At 42.4% G+C, this 22345-nt stretch overlaps 2 protein-coding genes across 4 annotated transcripts in view; one reads left to right on the forward strand and one right to left on the reverse strand.

Annotated features, from left to right (window-relative positions):
- The window catches only part of B4GALT6 (beta-1,4-galactosyltransferase 6), a 71875-nt gene extending 52844 nt beyond the window's left edge, over nucleotides 1–19031 (forward strand). Inside the window, exons 10-11 of the transcript XR_003532846.1 lie at nucleotides 17180–17856; nucleotides 17954–19031. The gene's annotated coding sequence lies outside the window, so the exon portion shown is untranslated. The remainder of the gene's footprint in view (nucleotides 1–17179; nucleotides 17857–17953) is intronic.
- DSG2 (desmoglein 2) overlaps nucleotides 4712–22345 on the reverse strand; it is a 38842-nt gene continuing 21208 nt past the window's right edge. The window contains exons 15-16 of one of the 3 annotated variants that reach the window (XM_027674670.1): nucleotides 21448–22170; nucleotides 4712–4722 (exon numbers count right to left, since the gene is read on the reverse strand). In XM_027674670.1, coding sequence (XP_027530471.1) covers nucleotides 4720–4722; nucleotides 21448–22170 — 726 coding nt within the window. In that variant the 3' untranslated portion in view covers nucleotides 4712–4719. Of the gene's footprint in view, nucleotides 4723–19058; nucleotides 22171–22345 lie in introns of those variants that run through there. The other 2 variants (XM_027674658.1, XM_027674676.1) reach the window with 2 other exon arrangements.

Consider the following 22345-nt stretch of genomic DNA (forward strand, 5'->3'; position numbering starts at 1 on the left):
ATAATGCCAAGGAGTTAATTATACTGGCACTTGTCTGCATGAGAAATTGCTCTCCTATGGGAGAATTACTTTTAAAAATAATGATTTTCTCCTAGGTTTTCCTGCAAAGTAGCAGTTTCTGAAAAATCAGGTCTACAGGGATGGTACATTTCAGCTGTCCATATTATCTATTTTGCTTCCCTCTTTATAACATTGACCTTTTGGCAGCTCTTTTTAAAGTGCATTAGGAACATTAAAAATTCTCACCCCAACATGAATTTTTTCCTTATCCTTCATTTGCTGGTGGTTTTTTTTTAACTCTCACCATCCCATACATAACCTAGATAGAGATACTTAGACTATTAGCAGGGGCACCAGTATGCGTGGAAATTATACTTTGTGTATTTGTGAATCTCCATTCACACATTTTGTACATAACTAGATTATTTCTGTAAGTTCTAAGATACAGGTGGACTCAGTGAGAAGGTAAAAAAAAGTATCTTTTATATCTCTGATCATTAAGAGTCTAGAATTTATAAAGAATTTTATTAAAATCCCATGCAAACCTAATTTAAAATTACTATGGACTAGTGAAAGCAATGCTAGATAGATCTTCCTCCTTCCATTGTTAGTCTCAATGTAGTATCACCATATGGTAATGTCTTCCGTAAAATGTATGTGAGGGGTAGGAATTTGGAACAGCTGGCTGAGAAGGATGATTCTCCCTTGATGGAGAACCAAAACACGATTGTTGGAGGGAAAAGGAGAAAGGGGTGGGTAAATGCTGAGTGTTCACCAAGTGCTGATTGGCTGTTGTCTGTTGTTGTTAAACCTTTTCTGTGCATTGGCATTCTGAAGTTGTAAACTAAATAACTTATACCAGATGAAAAAATACGAGAAGGTGAAATGAAAAGGGGCTGAGCACTGAGATGTAAGTGGGGCTGGGAAACTAGGCCTTCAGAAGGAGCAGGGAAGCTGCCATGAAGAGCAGGAAGGAGTACAGATCCCAGAGACTAGCAGGATGTGTGCCACAAGGAAAGTGGTGCAACACAGAGCCTTAGCACAAAGCAGTAGCATAAAAGTCCTTTCGTATGAAAAAAGTAGACACAGTCACTGAAAACTCATCAGAAAGAGATATTTAGGAAGGAGAAGTAGGGTTCAAAAGCTAATACAGAGATAGTGTAAAGCTATCCGGGGGCTAGGGTATATACAAAATCTAGGAGAAGGGGTGCTCACCCAGCATACAGGGTGATTAGGGAGCTGGAGAAGAGAACGGCAAAGAGTCCCTGGTATGCACAGTAACCTCAGCTTTATGGAAGCCAAGAAGTATGAGACCCCCAGTTATGGAAAAATTTAGATAATCCTCAAATATGTGAATGCTTTAAGGCTTATCTGAATTCCAAATCAGTTGAAGTTCATCTCTGAAGAATTAGGATTAATGTCTATTTCTAATGAAAGCATGTTCCCTGCTTGGAAGCATTACAGTGTTCAGGTCAAGAGCAAACATGTCCTGCTAATACTCTTGTTTGTGTCAAGGATTTTTCCCACTGTGCTACAGTATTTTTCTCTTTCTTTCACACTCTTAGGCTTGTTCTACATAGATAAGCTCCTTATTCTCTGCTGCATTCCCTTCTATTTGACTTTATTTAGAAAGCCAACTGCTTCTACATGACAAAGTGCTCAGACAGGCTGGAATACCCGACTTTGACCATAAAAACCTGTAAGCTCCTCCTGTGGCATTGGAATGAAAGGGACTGATAGATGGTAAGCCATTCAGTAATCTGGATAGAATTCCCTAGTACTGTTCAAAGAATTAATGAATTCCTGGGCTCTGAAAAAATCCTTTCTATAATATAGAGACACCTTCTTTCACTTCTCTGGAGTAACATTCCATAGGGACTTACAGGAAAAGACCTGAAATTTACCTCTCAAAGAAGTTTGCCTGAATTTTCTGAACTAGAGTCAAGAATTCTTCGAGTTTTACTCCAAGTGTCTGCCAGCTGAGTTGCTGTGGCAGAGCTCTGGCATGTCAGTAGAGTGCTCAACACAGTAACTGCTTGAAGCCAGTGAGAAATGTTCTGTTGCTTATACTATTTGCTAATTATATAATATTTCCTGTCTCTGCAAAGCCAGGGCTAATGCTTTTCTAATTAATAAGTGTGCCCAGGGAGGTTCATGTTTGAGTGTGAATTTCAATTTGTGAAGAATAGCAATAAAAAATGGTTTGTTAGCCTGCTTCTGCCATTTTCATTTTTTATGAGCAGTATGTCTGTATTTAGAGTTTTAATGATCATTCTCAGACTTTATTCATAGGACTAACTGCCTATTTCAATGGGAAGTAAGGAAACACTACTGATCTTAAGCAGAAAAATAAGAATATCATCCTTGTTTTGTGTCCTAAATCAAATCCAGTTAGTTAAAAAATGAGGAATTGTATACTGTTAGGAAACAATTTTGAAGATAGATGGGTTGGGTTCATCTTGAGGTATAAAATCACAGGTTTTTTGATCATTTCAAGGTTATGTCCAGGGAACATCCTGGGACATAGCCCAAAGACCATACAAACCCCCCATCTAAACAGATGATTGTTGGTTTGGGGCATTTGTAGTGTATGTATGAATCCACCTGGCACCTGCTCATCTCAGCAGGCTTTTGCTCTGAAGTGTTTTAACTCCAAGGTCACTGGGCACTGAATATTATTACTTCATTAGATACCCCTATAGTCCCTGTGATCTCTTGAAAACAAACTTCTATTATTCAACTTAATATGTATTCATGTCTACATACTAATCTATCAGTCTAGACAAATGATTGCTAAAAAAACCCAACAATTCAGTTTATACACAAAGCTTACAGAATAGCCTCGTGCCAGCCCTGATGCTGTAACATTTCCTGTGGCTGAAAGATACTGGAACTTGCCATGAGATCAATGTTTTTAAAGGTCAATCTATTCATTAGTAAAATGATTAGGTGGTTCATATCATAAATGTATTTTTTGTGCCCTTTTTACAGTGAGACATACACAGTAAATCTACAATGTGATGGAGATGTTTCTGATGGCAAAAAAACACTAACAGAGATCACTATTTTCATAGGGTCTTGACTACACTCTTTTGGGAGTGTAAGACATTTTTAAAGTGAATTTCCATAAACCATCAATTTATTCTTAGTGGACTGCAGATGTCAAAGGATTAATTAGATCGGATATGACAATGAAAATCTTCCTCTAGCTATAATGGCCAAAAAAGGTCCTGCAGGGTTAAATTATAATCTTTTCTTAGGTTATATATATTTGCTAAGCTGTTGCAGCTATGTACTTTGCTCTGCATCTTGCTGTTTAAGGTTGTAAAATGCCGAGTCTAAGGCACTTCATTTTGGTATATGAATACAAATAGGTGTGAGGAAATACCTGTTTTTCCATCATGCAAGGCTGCCTGGGTAGGCTCTTCAAAAGCTTCTTCAAATTTGCACAAGGCCAAATTAGCCATTGGTTAATGGCTAATCATCCTATAATGTTTTCTGAATTGCTCAAGTCTTTCTTTGGTGGAGATCAGTATAGATATGGGTAGATCACTGCATGAACTCATTGGATGCAGCTTTGATGTGAACTGTTGCTGGTGTATCTGTAAGTGCCTTTGCATCCTGTTGTGTCCTGGGCTAACCAGACCATATATCCCTCCTGTTGACCTGGCCCATCTTGGAATAATATCTTCATCTGCCCTGGAATAAAACCCCCTGGGCATGCTGTTGAGCAGGAAGATTCCAAGTTACAGTGGCAGTCACACATTTGTGCCTTTCTTTTTATTAATTGGACTGGTGCCTGCTTCCTGCCAAAAGCTCTGAGGAAATGCTGTACTAATCATTTTATCTCATAAACAGAGTTCCTGTATCTACCACAGACTTCACTGGACTTTTGCATCAACTTCCAAGTACATTTACCAAAGTCACTGGTCTGTCAAAAACAAACGTGTACTGCATAAAAATGGAACTGACAGGAAATAACTTTGTATTTTTTGAGGGATAAAAAGAGATAGGTATTTCAAAAGGGCAGGAACAGAGCAGATTATGACCCTTATGTGCAGTATATGAATACATTAATAACATCTGGATTTTTTTTGTTTTTTATTTTCCTCTTCCTCAACTTTTAAGAACAAGAATAAAGTATGCTACAACATATTAAGGATAAAGCCCTTGAAGAAGGGCTAAACACTTCTATGCTGTGGAACCAGCAGTGTGATGCATAAGCAGAAGAGTTAATAGCTACTGTACACCAGCCACTGCTCTTAGACTAGCTTCCCTGAGCCAAAAGCTCTTGCTAGTAATACCTGTACCAGATGTGAAAGCTAGCTCTGTGACCAAGATATGAAATACTTGATGAAGGCATACTATTAAAATATGAGTGACTTTGAGATTCCTAGTGCTTCTCACCATATTGCCTATAAATTGAGCTAGTTTTGTACTATGTGGGACAAAAACAATTTGTACACTTTGAAATTCAGTGGGATATATGAGTCAATAGAAGATTAACTGGCAGTCATTCAGTAATATATTCTAAGGAAAAATCTAGCTTCTGTATGCTTTCATATATGTAAATACACAAACTCTCCAGTGTGCTTTCTGCATGAACTGCTGTCTGCCATACATAATTGCAAACACAGATTGCTGCTTTAAATGGATGAATAAAGGCAACATGTGTATACTTTTCCATGATTAAGCCTCTGTGGTTATATCCCTCTTTACCTACTGTGAGCCAAGCTGGGAGACTGAATTCTAATCACATAACAGATACATGCTCAGGTTTATAGAGTGCAAGCTTATGAATAGTTCAATGCAACACTTGCTGCAGATAAAAATAGCAGTGTCTTTCTTCACTGTCTCTGAACTAGGTTCAGACTACCTCCTGTAGCATGAAAGTAGAATAAATATCAGCTGAGCCTACAACTTAGCTGTATCGATGACCGTTGTGCCACTGTTCTGGATCTAAAATCACAGCTATTACAAAATCTGCTTTTTGCAGTTGAGGTGTGCATTTTATCCCAACCCTGTTTCTGTCTATATTCTTCCTGGGGAGCATATGGCTTCTCTTTCTTGATCTGCATAGTATTTTGGCCCACCACACACCATTGCTGAGAAACTGTTCAGTCTCAGGACTGTTCAGGACTTTTTCTGCATCCAGGTATGCTTTATCAATAACAGTAACAAAGCAGAGGCCTATTGTGTCTTTAGGACAAACTCAAGCAGAACAACAACCGCCTTATCCAACAGATCCTCTACGTGTTATGCAGTATGTAGTGTCCAGGGGGTGAAACAGTAGCTGGCTTACAGTAGCCTGTCAGGTGTCTGCTAGAGTTAGGAAAAATGATTATTGCCTGTATTCAAGTCAAACACATAGGAAGTTTGACTTCCTGACTAGCAGCATTTTATGTTACAAACCTGGAGTCCACATAGTGATTTTAAATATTTTATAAAAAAACACTGTGCAAGTGGAGTGATTCACAGTGCTGGATGGGCATGGAGCTATTGGGGAATTATTCCCACTGCTCACTGTTACAAGATGTGGAGGTCAAGCAAGTTTTTATGAAGAATCATTTTTCTTGCTCGCAGCAATTCCAGCTCGTAGCAGAGCCATCCAAAGAATGCCCTGATGCTGGATGTTTGTCCACTCTATGCTATATATCAATGACTTAGCTTCAGTAGAAGCCCATAAGTCTTTCATATTCAGGCACTTAGTCTAAACTCTTCTCGCTTCACTCTAAAAATCTATAAATTCTATAATGCAGATTATGGTACAGATTGTACCAGTAAAACATACCTAGGTTGTGTTTTAACTTTTGGGTCATTTTTTCCTCCAGAGGTTGAGTTTGTGTTCTTCAAATCTCTGAGGAATTCAGTGTAGTTTGACTAAAGTAATCCAGGAAAATCTGAAGTCCTTGTAGTATGAACTGTGATTGCTGTACTGGCCCTTCTAACACCAGTTCCCAGACCAGAGCTCATGGACCTCTCTTGCTCCTCCTATCACCGCAATATTCATGCAAAGCTGATCTGGGGGCTGCATAAGGCCAAGTGGTGCCCTAAGGAGGCCAGGTTGTGCCCTCTCTGTTTGTAGGGCAGCACTATGATCTCTTTGCCACTACATGATGCAGTACACAGCATCCCATGTCTTCCTGAAAGTGCATTACAGCCCATAAAATTGGAGCCACTGGAAACCAGCTTAGGGAAATATGTACTGGTAAACTAAATTCGTTTAATCCTCTTCATCTCTGTGATTTTCTCCTCTAAGCATGATTCAAAAGAATTTTAATCCCTTTCATGTAGGCCAGAGAAGGCACCAAGGCCAGCAGCTTGTCCACACCTAGCGGAGCAGTTGCCACACTTTATGTTCTACCTTAACAAACTCCCAAGTGTGGTCAAATAGACAAGTCCTTAGAATTGCTTAGGCACCTCAAAAGGCTTTGAAATGTCAGATCAATGCTAACTAGCATTCTCCCTCAACAGAGGACAAAAAAGACTTATGCACTCTGAATTACTTTCTTTACCCTGCTTTCCTTCACACAATTTAAAAGATTCCCTCTGTCCCCAGTATTAGACTTCACTACACTGTTGGCTACTGCTTTGTACTGGTGATTTCCGATGAGCTTGACATTATTAGCTATTGGGGTCCTGGTGATAGGAAAAAAGCAAATTTTATTTTTTTCTTTAAAGATGATGATCAGCAAGTAGGTGCTTTAGTCTTTGAAAAATGATGAAAGAAGCATAACCTCAGGTGGGAAAAACCAGCAAATAACTCCAGCCCACGACTATTATCTGGGGAATATTTGACTATAGACAGAATTGTAGATCTTTTATTAGTATCATCTTGATGAGTCTATTGAAGTTCCTCCACAAAGTACAAAAAGTCACATAAAAAGAGGAACACATACTAATTTTGCTCCTTCTTTGTACCATTATGTGAGGAAGGCTGTAAATAGCAGAAGTGTGTAATTGCTAGTCACACTCCTTTCTGTTGAGCAATTTGTCTTTTTTTACACCCAGTGTTGGCATGCAGAAGTTGGGAAAATCTCAGGACATGAAAGCACTGAGCTATACATGTCTTAGGAGACTTTTTCCCCCCTCTGCCTGAAGTGCTTGCACAACTGCATGCTCCACAAATCCAGCTGACTCGTGGATGGTGGGTTTATTTCCTGCAGAGGTCCATAGGTACACTAGTAACATCTACCAACACTGGTGTAATTACACAGGTGTAATTGCTCATAGAAATCATCCCCTGGGCTCTTTTGAAAGCAGAATTCCTTGGTTGTTCCTCTCACTCAGCCACCCAAAACAGCAGAAGAGGTAGCAGAGTGTCATGCCCTGCCATTCCTCTTCACCTCTCCATCAAGTCCTTCTTGAAGGGACCCTGTCCTGCAGTCCATGGCAAGGCATCCAGCAGTCATGGAGCTCAGTAGCCCCCTTGGACAGATCGATGCCACCATGGTTGGTTTGGCCTGGGAATAAAGAGCTCCAGCAATCTGGAGCAAAGTCATGTTGTGGTACAAAGGCACCCTCTTAAACAGAGTTCACGTGTCTGGCATGGGCAGGTCTTTGCTCCTCAGTTTCAGAGAAAACATTACTGTAAAAACAAAACAAAAAAAAGGGCCATGTCCTTGGCTGAAGATAAACCCAGGAAAGCAAAGCTAGTCCTTTTAAAATGTAAATATTAATTCAAACATTCATTTTAACAGCACCCTTGGATCTGTTGCCCTTTGGCTGGAGTACCTCCCCTCTCTCCTCTGCTGATGGGCAGCACTGCTGGGATGGGAGCCCATCCTTTCCATGGTACGGGAAGCAAATTCCTCAAGGTGAGAGGAAGCTGTTGCTGTTGGAGTCTTGTCTCTGAGGATCATGACACGTGCAAAGGAAAAGGCAACCGAATTGGACTGTGGGGAAGAATCTGCTGAATGTCAAGCAGGGCATGCAGCCTCACCAGCCACTCCAAGATGCGGCTGAGCCTGACTGTTAAGCAGCTTATAGGATGTCTTTTAGCTGCCTCTACCCCCAGACTCATTGTGAAAGATGGTATCTTATCTGACTGCTCAACTCTGTAGTCAAAAAGAACAGGAAAAGAAAAAAAGGTAAGAAGAAGTAGAAAAATAAAAGGTAAGAAGGAGACGGAAAGAAGAGAGGCACCTAAATCTAACACTTTTTGTGATGTTTATGAAAATAGCTGAACCTAGGAGAGGGCTGAGGTAGGCTGGCTCTCTGTTTGGGTGTAGAGTGTCTCTTGAAGATGAAACAACGACGGCCAGTGAATCTGGGTAGGGATCATTGCAGTAGGATAACACCCTCCTGCATTACTCTCTGAGCATCTCTGTGACACTGTGGACACCCAAAAAGTATGACAACTGCTGTCTGACCCATCAGTTAAGAGTAATTTCCAGTGCAGCAGTTTTGGCCCACTGGTCCCTTTTTCCACATTCCCCCTTCCTATGATGTATGATTTTAATGGAGTCTGTGGATGTGTGTGTTTGGATTAATCCTGTGTTTCTGTGAGTAAAATTTGCTAATTCTTATAAACAACTTTGTTTACCCAACTGAGCTGGACTTTGGGCAACTTAAAATTCAGGTGTCTGCATTTTAGTGCTAAAAGGCACAGCATAACCAGTACCTGGAAAACCTGCTATGCCTGCACAGAAAGGGACCTTTTCTCATCTCTGCCCAGCAAAGAGAGGAATTTTAAGTCAACATGGCTTTCCATCATCAGTTTGGAATTCTGTTGCTAAGTGGCAATGAAAGAAGATTATGGGATCACAGATTAAAAGAAACCTCTATTCAGTGCTCTTGTGTAATTATACATTTCAGTTTCTTATTTGAGAAGTGAGTTTTAGCTGCTGTGCTTCTATCTCAGCCTCACCCTTCCATAGATTTTTATCTTCAGGGTCTTGTCAGGATCCTGATAAACTGGTCCCTTCCTTTCCACACTCAGCCTCTGCACCGCAGAGTGGCTCTGCCTACTAGGGTACCCCGAGGGTCTCTGCTGTTAGGGGGTCTCAGAAACTAAAGTCCTACCCTAGTCCTTCTGAAGTATTAATTTTGGGAGAGCAGGAAGAGCATATAAAATGGTTTAAAGAGTTCAGATCTTTCTGAGCTCACACATTTGCTTCCTTCATTGAAAAATTCCCTATTTTTTTTTTCTCTTTTCCCAGTGCATACGTTCCACTGTCTCAGGCAAAAATGGTCAAGCAGCTTCAGAAAATGGAGGAAGACAAAAGCCTGAGCAGCTGAGATAATTATGAAATGTTAAGGTTGAACTTCTGGAAGAAATTGCTTTAAGTGGGGTTGCAGAGGAACACTGAAAAGGGCACAGTAAAATCAGGAAACAGCATAGCTGGCTAGTGCTGGGAATGCAGACAGAAAGGGAAAGAGAAGCCTGGGAAGAAGATGTAGTTTGTCAGCTGGGAGAAGGTGGTAGTACACAGCATGTGCATCCACAGAAGCATGAGGAGCAAAGGCCCCTTATGTAGAAAAACTGCTTAGATTATTTTAAGTAAAAAAGCTGTACCAAGGAGAGCCATGCAAGGAAGAGGAGAGAGAAAAAGAAAGGCAGCACTGCAGGGGGACCCATCCCTGAGACTGAGGGGGAGGAGGGAACACGATCTGAGCATTTAACAGGAGACGGGAAGCCAGCGGGGAGAGGAATTGCCTGGCTAAAGGGAAAGTAAAAGGTAGGATTGGCATGGAGGGATGGTGAGAAACAAGAGCTGCAAAAACAACAGAAGGGAAGGCTGTGTGGTGGGAGAGAGGATACACTTTCAGGAGGTGATGGACACAGATTGTTGTGCAAATCAAACACAGAAACGGAAAGCAGTGTATAGAAAAGCAAATCTGTGGGAAGTTCAATATACTTGCTTTTCAGGGGACTGGTATTTTTCATGTGTTAGGCTTAAGTCTCCCAGGGAAGCAGTAACTCAAGAAAAAACAAGGCTGCAATAACATTTTCTGGATCAGTCTCTGTGTTTTAAACTGTAGCTGACATTAGACATGTGCTGCCCCTCTGCCTGCTCAAGGCTTTGTGTTTGTTGGACATCCTGCTTTACAGAGCTCCTTGCAAAGGAGACTCTGGAGGTTTTTTGTTTCAAATTTTAGAAGAAACAAATACACACTGTCCTTTTATTCTAAAGAGCTTGTGTAATGCTCCTGTCACCTCACTCTGCTGTAGCTTTGCATGTAATTTCTCTTCGGAGGTAACTGCTGTTTTCAAATAGGACACTGCTTGCTAAAATTGGTTTTAGCTCAGTGGCCACATCAGGGTAGCTAGTGCCTAGAGAGGTGGGTCCAAAAATGGAACTCCTCTTGCTGGGATGAATCAGCTGTTCAAACGTAAGGTAAACATTCGCTTTGCAGTTCCTATCCCAGAACAAATTTTTCCCATGTATGTTATGGGTCTCCTTTGGACTCAAAGAAGAGAATTGACAAGCTGCAGGAGGTGTTTGCTGTCCTTGAGGTTATTCTGTTCTCTCACAGCACCCTTGATGAGGACAGGATGTTACTCCCTTTCTTTTCTTCTCATTTGAATCCATTAGGATTCGAGGCACAGGTTTTTTGGGATTTCAGTCTGAAAAGGTAGCATTGACTTCATCATGGCAGTGCCCAGAGACCACTCCAGTAGTAAGGGCCTGGGAGAGCTTGCCATGTGGACATGGTGGAAATTAGAGAAATGAGCAGGTGGAGGGACCAGTGTGTATTTCTGAGCAGTGATACACACAGCCTCTGGTTTTGATTGTTAACCCCATGAGCAGACAGCTTTTGAGGAAAAAAAAAAGATTTTACCTAAGATCAGGTACGGCCCCTTCTTCTGAAGTCATTCTGGAAGGAAGAAAAATACCCTTCAAAAATAGAGAGCATTCTCTTTTCACTCCTACAGACATCCTACTGTTTTTGTGATTAGTCATCTGCAGTCTAAACTCCATCTTTGACCACAGTTATCAAAAACTATATTGCTTGCACCCATGAAAACTAAATTGCAAGGACTCTGGCAGCCCCACTATTTGTCAGAATATTCAGTTATGACATTGTGACTAATTTATCCCTTACCTTGTAATTACATATATCTCCCTATATTATTGCTGTGATTTACAGAAACTCCTGTTAGAACTACACTTGCCTCTCATCCCAGGCTGAGCTCTGCTCAGCGGGAAAAGAGATTTCTGGACCCTCTAGTGGTGCCCTTGCCTAGATGCTGAGGAAACTACCAAGAGAACCCTAATGAACCAAACACAATAGTACTTTTGTGGCAAATAGGGTCTAGTCTTGACCCTAGGCCAAGTTTATTCTCCTCTTGCAAATCTTCCAGAACAGTGAGATGGAAAAAGAAAGAAGCACTGATAGAAGAAAAACTGCTTTCTGTGGAAAACCTCTGAAGAAAGGAGAGAGAAAAGGGGGGGAAAAACATACCATATTGCATAGCACATAACAAGACTCTTCTCTTTCCAAGGGGACATCCTATGCTGTTTTGTGTAATATTTTTTTTTCAATCCCTTCTTAATTTTTGCTGTTATGAAAAAAATCAACATCCATAACAAGTCCCTTTCTAGAGGTGTCACTGGTTCCTTTTGACTTAGGGTGACAGCCAAACAGAAACCACCATACAGTGAACTGCAATTCTGGGATGTCTTTTTTTCCTTCCCTTGTAGCTTGACTCATCACCTGTATAAGGCCAGCACATGGGTAGAGCTGTCTCAGGTTAAAGATCTGCAAAGATAAGAGGAAGAAAAGTGAAGGGTATGGGCATGGAGGTGTGCTGCTAAAGACTTTGCTCTGGTACTACTTGACTAGAAGACCAATAAGGAAATGTACTACTCCTTCAGGTCACCTTTTGTTAGCTGCAGTTCTATTAATTAGGTTGAGTATTTTTTCTCTTTTCATTACAGAATGCGCCAAAACTTCTCAAAGAAAAATGCTATAAGTTCTTCCTCAGTTCTTCCTCCTTTCTTGAAAGCAGCAGGAGAGTGTTAGTATGTTGCCAGAGAACATCTATGTTTGAGATTGATGACAAAGCTGGAAAAATCATTATTATTTGGAAAGGATTTGTTACCTACACAAAACAGAGTACTAGAAAAGAGAGGCTGTATTGCAGTCCAGGACCTTGTCCTTTAATCCCATAGGCTTTCTGAGCAGTGGTTATGTTTTAATGCCACTAATGATGTCTTTCTAACCAAACCGAAAGCCTTTCAGACGCAACGAGGCTGGAAAGGCCTCACCGACTGTTGCGTGGTTCTGCGGGGTGTGAGGACGGCTCTGCCACCCGCTCCGTTGCCCGTCCCTTGAAATCTGTGACATCGCGTTTCGAGTGTGACCCTCCCGCACCCGGCTCGGCTGCGCCTCTCGCATCCCGGCGTCGCCGGCAGGCAGGGGACAGGCGCGGTCCCGGGCTGCCACCTGGTGGCCTCAGACACCGCTCGCCTCCTCCTCCCACCCCTGGGTGGGTGTTCTTCTTCAGTTCCGGGAAAAAATACCTTTTTTCTTCTTCTTTTTTTTTTTTTTTTTTTTTTTTTTTTTTTTCTCCGTTTGCTTTGTTTTCCGAGGCTTCCCTACACAGATGGAGGGACAATAGTATCCTGGGATGCATCGGGAAGAGTGTGGCCAGCAACTCGACGGAGGTGATTCTCCCCCTCTACTCTCTACTCGGCACCAGTGAGGCCACATTTGGAGTGTCCAGTTCTGGGCTCCTCGATACAAAAAAGACAAGGAGCTACTTGAGAGGGTCCTTCAGAGGGCCACAAAAGAGGATTAGGTGCCTGGATCATCTCTCTTATGAAGCGAGACTGAGGAAGCTGGGTGTGCTTAGTCTAGAGAAGAGAAGATTGAGAGGGAATCCCATTAATGCATATAAATATCCCAAAGACAGATGCCAAGATGATGGTGTCAGACTCTTTTCAGTGGTGCCCAGCAATAGGATGAGGGGCAATGGCCATAAATTAACTGTAAGAAGTTTCACCTCAACATGAGGAAGAACTTCTTTACATTGAGGGTGGCAGAGCACTGGAACAGGCTGCCCAGGGATGTCATGGAGTCTTCCTCTCTGCAGACATTCAAAACCCATCTGGACCTGTTCCTGTGTCACCTGCTCTGGGTGAGCCTGCCTTGGCAGGGGAATTGGACTGCATGGTCTCCCAGAGGTCCTTTTCAGCCCTAACAATTCTGTGATTTTTTTGAAGGAAAGATTAAATGGTTCTGCTTTGCGAAATGCATTACATATTTGGTGCCTCCTGGGAAGCAGCTAGTCATCTATTGGTAATAAAGATGACAAACCAATTCTCTTACTCTCTTTTCAACAACACCAGGAAAAATGTCAGCCATTCCTGTGTCACTGTGATTCAGAAGCTTATCTGTGGTGGCAGACAGAGCCAGACATAAAAAAAAATAAATACCCTAAAACAATCATTCTATCACCAAAGTAAACAAAGAAAAAATGCTGAAGGCAGATTTCCCTTCCCTTTGAAAGCCTGCATTTCTTTTCTAATGCTTCGCAGACAAACTTATGCACTCAGATAGATACTGTCAAACTCCACCTCCTCTGAACAAAAAAGAACTCAATCTGCTGGATGAGTAGGTAGCACTGTGGAGTATTTCAATTCCTATTGATCCTTTAATCTGGTGCAGGAAAAGGTAGATGTGAGAGAGAAACAAAGAGGGGTTATCTGAGGGGTAGCGCTTTCCGAAGAAGGCTCTCTCTGAAATGAACCCTAGTGGTCCTAATTGCTTATTTGTATGTGGTACAAATTCCTTTCAGTGCAGAAAACATTTCTCATGGTATTTATCCCTAAGACATAGCAGATGATTTTGTAAACTCAGAGTGAGTGGTACGTTCAGCACATTCTCTCCCAGAAACAATTTTAAAAATAACAGCTCCTCTCCTTCTTCCACACCATCATATATTGTTTCATACTGTCTTTCTCTGCTAATCCCAAACTTCAGCTGATGTAATAAGAGAGTCTAAAATCGTCTTTACAGTAGAACTTCACTGCTCATAAGCTTGGAAGCTTTCTTCCTCATATTATTTTCTTACTCCTCACACCACATCACATCAAGAATGTTTCTTCCACTCAGGTTCTTCAAAACCTTTTTTTTTTTGGCATAGGACAGAATACTCCTTCCCAGTGAAAAATCTGAATAGGATATCTGAGAAATAAGTACAGACACTCTGGAACAGCACCATGTTCTGCCCTTCTCTTTGGATTTTGCACTGTGGATGTAGTGTCCCAGCTCTCTCCCCTCCCAAACACTTGCCCACCCCCAGCCTTCTTGCTAACAGGGCAATGTGAGAATCAGAAAAGGCCTCGACACTTTGCAAGTGCTGTTCAGCGATAACCAACTCATCCCTGTGTTAGCAACACTGCTCTGGTCCCAAATGAAAAATGTAGCACCATGGGAGCTGCTATGAGGAAAATTAACTCTATCCCAGCTAAAACCAGTACAGTGGGACGTCAGACTGCATAACAAATTATCAGTGGGATTTGTAGGAAGGGGATCACAATGAAGTGGTGAGATCTTTGGCAAACAATACACTGAAATACCTCATATAAGTGGGTTAGTGGGTGTCTTCAAATTTTAGGATTTCTTAGCAGAATGTTTGTTTAAATATCTCTTTCAAAAGACTTCCTTAATCCCTGAACAGTTAACTGTAACAAGTCCAGTTTTACTGTAGTTGCTTTGTCAGCTCTTATTACTCTGTTAGGCTCAACAGGTGCAAGGTACTTCTATCTTCCTTTAATTTTAAACTACTTTGCAGGATTTTTTTTGGATTTGAAAGGATGAAAACAATGGGAAGGGATGAGGATTTAAAGGCAGATAAGATTTATTTTCCTTTAACTCTATCTTTTGAAAAAAATATTCTGTGTGTCTCACAAATACTTTGAACTAATCTTATGAAGTAACATGAGCAGAATGAGCCAGGGAATGTAGCAGAGTTTATAATGATGGTTGACTATATTCAAGTTGTAAGGGAAATTTTCGTGTGAGAGAAGACCTGTGTTCAGTTCCATTCTGCCTTCTCTTTCTTTGATAAGAGCATCCTAACTAAGGTCTTCAAGGGTGCTGTAAGGTCGCTCTGCCTGGACTTGCTTCACATGGTATCAAATATTTAAATGCTCATTAATTCAAAGAACTGGGGTGTGAGAATGATCCCGTGCTCCTTGTTTAGGACATGTCCTTGAGATCCATCCCGCTTGTTTACCTGCTCTAGTCTGGGCTTCATCTGCCCCAGCCGACAGCCATTTGTCCAAAATGCAGTAAGCTCAACTACTAACCAATTCCACTAACACACCCTGGAAAAGAGTATTTGGGTCATTTAGAGGACAACCACTCTTTTACCCATCTGACACTAAGTCTAATTTGCTTGTTTGTTTAAAGAGATGCCTGACAAACCTCACACCTCAGAACTCTGATTGATTTGGTTTGTTTGTGTTAGGGAAAAATACTTTATTCTAGTAAAGGAAGAGTGTAGGGAGTTCCAAGTTATGAGGACTATGAAAAATTAAAATCTGTACTGCATCTCACAAAACAAAGGTAGGATGGATGACAAGGAAGATTTTCTTTAACAGATCTATTATTTTGACAGTACCTCTCTGGGGTTCTGATTCAAAAAGAGTGTGAGAGGCTATCTGTCTTTGCTGCTGTTGCAAAAGTCAAGCTTGCTGGTTACAGAAGTGATAGATGTAAAATAGGATGATAAATGGCAAAATGGTGAGCACCCTTGCACGCAGAGCAAATCTGCCCCTGTCAGTACCAGCTGTGTGTTGTCAGGGTGCATTTTATCAGGTGCAACGCATCATCTGGGAGATGGGATTTGGCTCCATCTAAAAGCTGATGCCGTAAGTACATAATTCCTTCTACTTGTAAGCTCTGCTTTTAGTTTTCTTTTCAAGAAAGGATGAAAGAAGTAATTGGTAATACCTACAGATTAAAAAAAAAAGTAAATCTGCCTTACGTTAGAAAGACAATGCCGGGAGATTTTCATGAGGGGAAGAAATCAAGGGAAGCAAGAAAAGCATAGTGGGTGGCCAGAGAATGTGATGAAGGCACCCAGCTAGGCTGGAGGTTAACCTGGGCTATTGCAGCCCTGCCCCTGGTACCCAGCCCAGGGCTTGGGCCCTCCTGCTGCCCAGAGCCGTGTCACTGCCACTCAGCTACTCCCAGGAGCTCAGTGTCTGCCATCATCCTGTGTTCCACAGCTGCTCCCAGATGCTCCATCCTCAGCAGGAGAAGGGTAGCTGGCTGCTTCCAGAGGCTGGATTCAAGGCCCGACAGGGACCTGTCAGCTGTTTCAGTGGTACTAGCACTGTTTACTCAAACTCCTGCTCTCCCCCAGGGTTTAAACTTTAGTCACTCTCCAAAGATCTTGGATAATCATTAGCCAGGGAATCAACCAGCCAGTTTGTTGCTTAATCACTGTGAGGTGATATCTCTGAGTTCTGTTTGCTAGAGATAACAGATCTAGGAGAACTATTCTGATGAAACATTCGAATCGCAGATCAGAAACCAGCTTAAAGCTGAGGTGGGAGGGCTATAAACCACCCCACCCCCCAGCAACTAGGAGAACTGTTTGCTATGTGTTTTTTCCCCAACATGTCCACAGCACCTTCTGGATGCATCCCCACCATATGGCTGAAGATGCTTTCTGTCGTATATCTCAAGGAAATGAGATTCAGTGCAATTTTAAAACCAGTGCTACCACTTTGTACACGTGTCAATATCTAATAGAAACTAATGAAGTAAGTAGAGGGAATATCTGCACAGTGTGAATCCCTCTCTCCATGGGCTTCGCTAGCTAACACAAGTTGGAACTTTCACCATTTGGCGTGTAATAAAAGTTGCTTAGAATTACATAAAAAGGCATTTATTAGTTGGGTCCTGAGCAACATGATGTGCCAGGGTACCTGACCACCTCTAGTGCCGGATCCTGAGGTGAGGCCACTTGGAGAAACTGGGAGCTGAAGACTGAAATCATTCTGCTCAGCTCAGGTGTCACAACAGCTACATTTGTGCAGTTGTTTCCCAGCAGTGACTCTCACTAGAGGGTTGGGGGCTTATTGGGGAATGAGTGTTTATTGGACAATTAGGGCCCTGCCCCACATTGGTTTTTTATTCAGTGATGGCTCTCTGCAGGGTAGGCAAATACCCTGTTTCTACTCAGTCACACTCCTCATTTATCCTTTTGCCTCAGGCGAATGCTGTCCTGTTATCCCTCGACATCAAGCCTCTTCTGGGTCATGCCAAGAGTTCTTATTATCCAGTATCTCATCAGTAGCAGTCACCATTGGAGGATGCCTATGGAAGAGGGTTTTCACACCAGGGCTCTCAGAGATCAGCTTTTCCCATGGCCAGAAGCCACTTCTGTGTGTTCAGTAACTCCCAACGCCTTGCTTTTCCATGCACTTGTGCCTTGCAACCATGTAAATTCTATCATTTGCAGCTTTTGTAATGGAGTGTGTGCTTCAGCTGCAGGTGTGCTCTGTGGAGCAGGAGACGTGACAATCATTCCCACATGATGCATCCCGGGCTGGGAGAACAGTGGGTTCAAATTCTTTCAGGAAAAGCCAAAGCCCCCAAGTCCTTTGCCATGCTCTGACCCCTCTAAACCCCAGCTATGGCACAGGGCACAGTGCTGCTCCCCACACCAGGCCACAGCCCAGGTGGGTCCCTCAACCACCTCCATGGATGGCCCCTGAGCCAAAGTCTTCATGGGCCCAGGTGGACAGGCGCCATTCTGCCTGTCATGCCAACAAAACCAGGTACTGCTGGGGGCCCACTCTGCAGCTCAGGGTGTGCTGGCAAATTCTGCACGATGTGGTGAGCACTAACAGGACCTCAGACACCTTGGTGCTGTCCTTCCTAGCTTGTGTGCTACAATGTGGGGTCAAAATCCACGCTCAAGTGGCACTCCGAGCCCCTGGGGACACTCTTCAGCCCAGCCTTGTGTCCTCACATGCAAATACAGTTTGATTCTACTCCCATCCTGATTTTCACCTAAGTTGGTTTGGCAGGAGGAATGTATTTGAAAGCCTGCACTAGTAGCAGGCAGAGGCCAGCCTTCCTGCCCATAAGGCAGGAAGAATGGATGGCTGTCACTGCCACTGCACTTTGAGCTCACAGGAAGCACAAGGCCACCAGGAGGGAGAAGGTGCCAGCAGAAGAGACAGCCAGTGCCACTAGCTCTGCTACTGCAGTGCACCCTGATGGAGTGATGCATTTTTGGGATGCCTCAAGGCCATAAACACTTACCATCGCTCTCTGAGGGACAGCAGCTGATTTATTTTCTCTTTTAAAGCTGATTTACTGCTGATAACCTAGACAAGCTTTAAGCCTTTCATTATGCACTATGGTCAAATTCCCAGAAAGGAATGGAGCCTGGAAGAGATTGCCCTGTCCTGCGAAGTCTAGCCTGGCTCCAAGTATACACTGAGGGATGACACAAGAAATACTTCCTTGTGGGTATGCAGGATGCATGCTGTATCCTTGTTGTGGCATGCTGGTTCATATTTATGGAGTCCAACATACTTAGCAAGGATTCACAGTTATTATAAATCACAGAAGAGCAGCGTGGATATAATCCGTGTCATGTTGGCATCTCAGTGTAACTGTGCTCTATTATTCTTAGATAAGAAAATTACAGACCTTGTTTTTCCTTTTGAAGTCAGAACAAGGCATGTTCACAAAGATAAGTGTCTAGAGCTAGTTCCCCTCTTGTGGTTATCTAGTAGTCAGATGCTAACCAGGCACTTCCATTAATTTGGGTCTGTACATTCCTCCCACCACTCACCATCATTTACAAAACACAGTTCCATTAGAAGTGACTTAATCTGATGGATGTTCTGCCAGCATTAGCACATGCTGATAGCATCTGAAGTCTTGGTACAAGACTAAGTGAAATAATGGAGACTCGCTCAATGAATCTATTCAAATAGACTCTTCACAGCACAAGCAGATCTGTGATAAAGGTTTATATATAAACAATACACAGGGAAGTCAGGATTTCTGTGACACAGTCCCGATTTTTACATCTTCTTCTGGATGTTAACAACTGCATGTTTTAACAACTATAAAACTGAGACAATATTTTATGCCATGTTGTCTGTATAAACTGATCAGAAGAGTTTGACTCAGAGCCCAATAAAACTGTGCCTAGAATGCTGTTGTCTTGCATCAAATTATTATAGAATTTAGTCCACTTAACCAGAAGGCAGAATTCACAGTTTTTTCAGAATCTCTAAGTTAGCAGGACACCAACTTTTTTTACATCTGCATCTTTCACATATTCCTTCAGGCTGTTTGGGAAATCCCAGTTCTCATTCTATCTTTAAACTCTTTATTTGCAGTAGGAATGTCAGTGTTTTAACTGGGGTAGCTCTCTGAATGAAGAACTAAAAAATACAGTAGAGTCCTTTATTTTAAGATTGCATAAACCCACAGAAATATTCCATTAGAGAGTCAGGAAAGTGGTGACTACTTAGAACCTCAGGCTTGCTTAGAAGTAAATACACACATATTTTAAAAATGAAGTGTTAGAGATAAACAACCAACAGGTCCAAGCAAGCAAGTAGTTTGATTTGTTTGGAAATACTACTCTACTTCATATAATGGCACATCTGTCATGTTGAGCATAGTCATGGTTCCTAGTTTATATGTTTACATTTTTGAAGCAACTTTTACATCATTATTAGTAAAATGAAACACACTGAAAGCATTTCTAGTCAAAGGCAAAACATATCAGAGGAAAACATAACACTGCAGCTGCAGGAAAACTCCAGGAAAGATGGAGACAACCTGAAAGCTCTGCAGATCCACAGGATTTGCAGTACCATATGACCACCTTGCTGATTTCACAGGTATGAGATAAACACAGTACCAACACCTGATCTACTCTGAGAAAACACGAGGAGTATATGACAGTTTTTTCTATTATAAAATTAACTTTTAAATGTTGCAAACAGCATACAAATATTTACATGTGCATATATACATACTGCCAAACAGTGCAGTATTGTCTTCTGCTTTTACCACATAAACTTCAAGGAAATAAAAGACCTAAAGGGAGCTTTCTCTTGTCTTGTCAGAGCCAAGTAAAGCTGCCATTACACAGCACTATAAAGGCCACCTGAGCTCTTGTACTGGAACCAGTGGAACCTCACACATACCAGGCTGCATTTCTGTATCTGTGAGTTCACAGACAGAATTGCAAATACCTAATTGCACTTGTAAATAAGATCCTACAGATGTCTAAGGGCCACAAACTTTGCTAGCAAAGCCACTGTCTAAATCTCTGCCTCTAAAGGTAAGGTAAGTTTTAGCTGTTTCTCATATGTTAAATAAAGGACCAATTAGGAGCCAGTGAAAAATGTATGTGATGCAAATGCTTACTTGTCCATGTCAGTGTAGACCTACATCAAGTAATGGAATTCTTACGCTGAGGTGACAAAAAAATTGCAGTGTTCAGCGTTTTTGCTACTTGCTGTCTCTAACCCCTGTGCTAATGTGCAAGTATTGATTGCTTAAGTTACAAATGCTGATAACCCGAAGTTGTGACATCCCCTCAGGAGATCAACACACCACTGCCCTGAAGACGTACTGATGTCGGTGGCCTGGGCTTCTCAGGGACGAGAGATTTCTTAGCAAGTCACCAAGGTACAGAGATCTGCAGCTCAGGAGAAGCTTCCCTGGCCCACAAGGTAATAGGTGGCAAACACAAAATGAGAAATTGATTCACCTCGTGGGAGGACTTCAGCAGATACACTCAAGAGCAGTTCAGAAACCTAACTTGTGCTTTGCATGCTACTATCCATCACTAGATTTGAGATTTTTTTTCATGGTTTTCCGTAATTATGCAGCTCTGGTAATGTGGTATTATTACACTAACTAAATAATAAAAAGCAATTATAAATATAGCAAACAAGAAAATAAATATATTTTCCACATCTTCCCACTTCAAAAGCATTGCTGCCAATGTTACATAATAGTGACAGTAGATTTCCTTACTTGCTTCCTGGTCATATAATCCATATTTATACAAACTAGTGCAAGCGAGTACACGTCATTCTGGAAGCTCCAGCAAATTCAGATCTCATGGAAAAGCCCAAGGCAAGATGGATACAGACACAAGAGTGCCGGACACTGCCACTTCTGTGAGGAGCCAAGCTATGAGCGAGTGTACTGCACCGTGCTGTACTTGGTGACCCTGGAAGACTTGCTCAGTGTGGCACTGGCAGGAGATGGCCCTTCTAAGCTGGAGCCCCTCAGGTTAAGCGGGGAGTCTGTAATCAACACATGCTCTTGCCTTCCTAAGCTGGCACCTGCAGCCTGTTCAGCTTTGCTCTGCAGCCCTGAGGCTGTTACCACCCTTTCATTCACTACCATGCTGCGTTCCTCTGCCGGAGTGGGGAAGCTGAGTGAGCCCTGCTCTGCAGCAGGCACAAGCACCCTCTCTCGTTCCCTCACCACGACATACTTGGAGTCGGGAAGATCCTGAACTGCCAGGGCTCCTGGCCCTGCACCTGCTGACTTCACCATCCTCTCTGTAACCACCACATTACTTCCATGTGGCAAATCAGGGATTTTTACCATACCCTGAATGCTCGATGCAGGTGCCAGCACTCTCTCTGTCACCACTACATTCTCCTTAAACTGGGGGTCTAGAAAGACACCGGCCGAGTGGGCAGGAGCCCCCACAGAATAGGATGTTTCCGTCACGCTGACATTGGTCTCCGTGTGGGCTGTGGGAAGGGGCTGGGCATTGTGCTGCCCAGAATGGGATGAAAAGGTTGTTTCTGTGACCACTTCCTTGGACAGGGTGTCTTCTCCTGTGCCACTGCCTGTGTGCACTGGCGGGGCGGGCTGGAAGTGACTGCCCAAGGCAAAGGCTTGTTCAGAGCTAGAAGCATTTTGCTGATCTAAGAACTGCGACTTTGTGTCATTAAGACTGAAACCTGATTCACTCCTGGAGCCACCATCTTTCATTTTGATCTGTCTGCCCATGCATATTTCTGCTAGAGTCTTAAATTTGTCTCCTAAATCATCAAGAAAATGGTCATCAAGATCCCCCTCAATAAAGCTGCAGCAGCCGACGGAGCCATGAGGGGAGCCTGATTCTCCCTGGGAATAAACCAGGAGACAGTCTTTGGCAGCTTGTGCTTCATCTTCATCCGCAAAAGAGACAGCTTTCTACAGACAGAAAACAAAAGCAAGCAAAAGTTCATCAATGCCAGCTCTATACATAACAATTTTGAAAAATCAGGAATGTTTGGTTAAAAAGGTAGAAATAAAAAAATTAACTGAACCCACAGAAAGTGTCAACCATATGAGGGCAGTGCATAAAAGGGTTTTTTGCTTTTTTGAA

The sequence above is a fragment of the Neopelma chrysocephalum genome, unplaced genomic scaffold (assembly GCF_003984885.1).
Source record: "Neopelma chrysocephalum unplaced genomic scaffold, ASM398488v2 Primary Assembly neopelma1_22, whole genome shotgun sequence".
Classification (NCBI taxonomy): domain Eukaryota; kingdom Metazoa; phylum Chordata; class Aves; order Passeriformes; family Pipridae; genus Neopelma; species Neopelma chrysocephalum.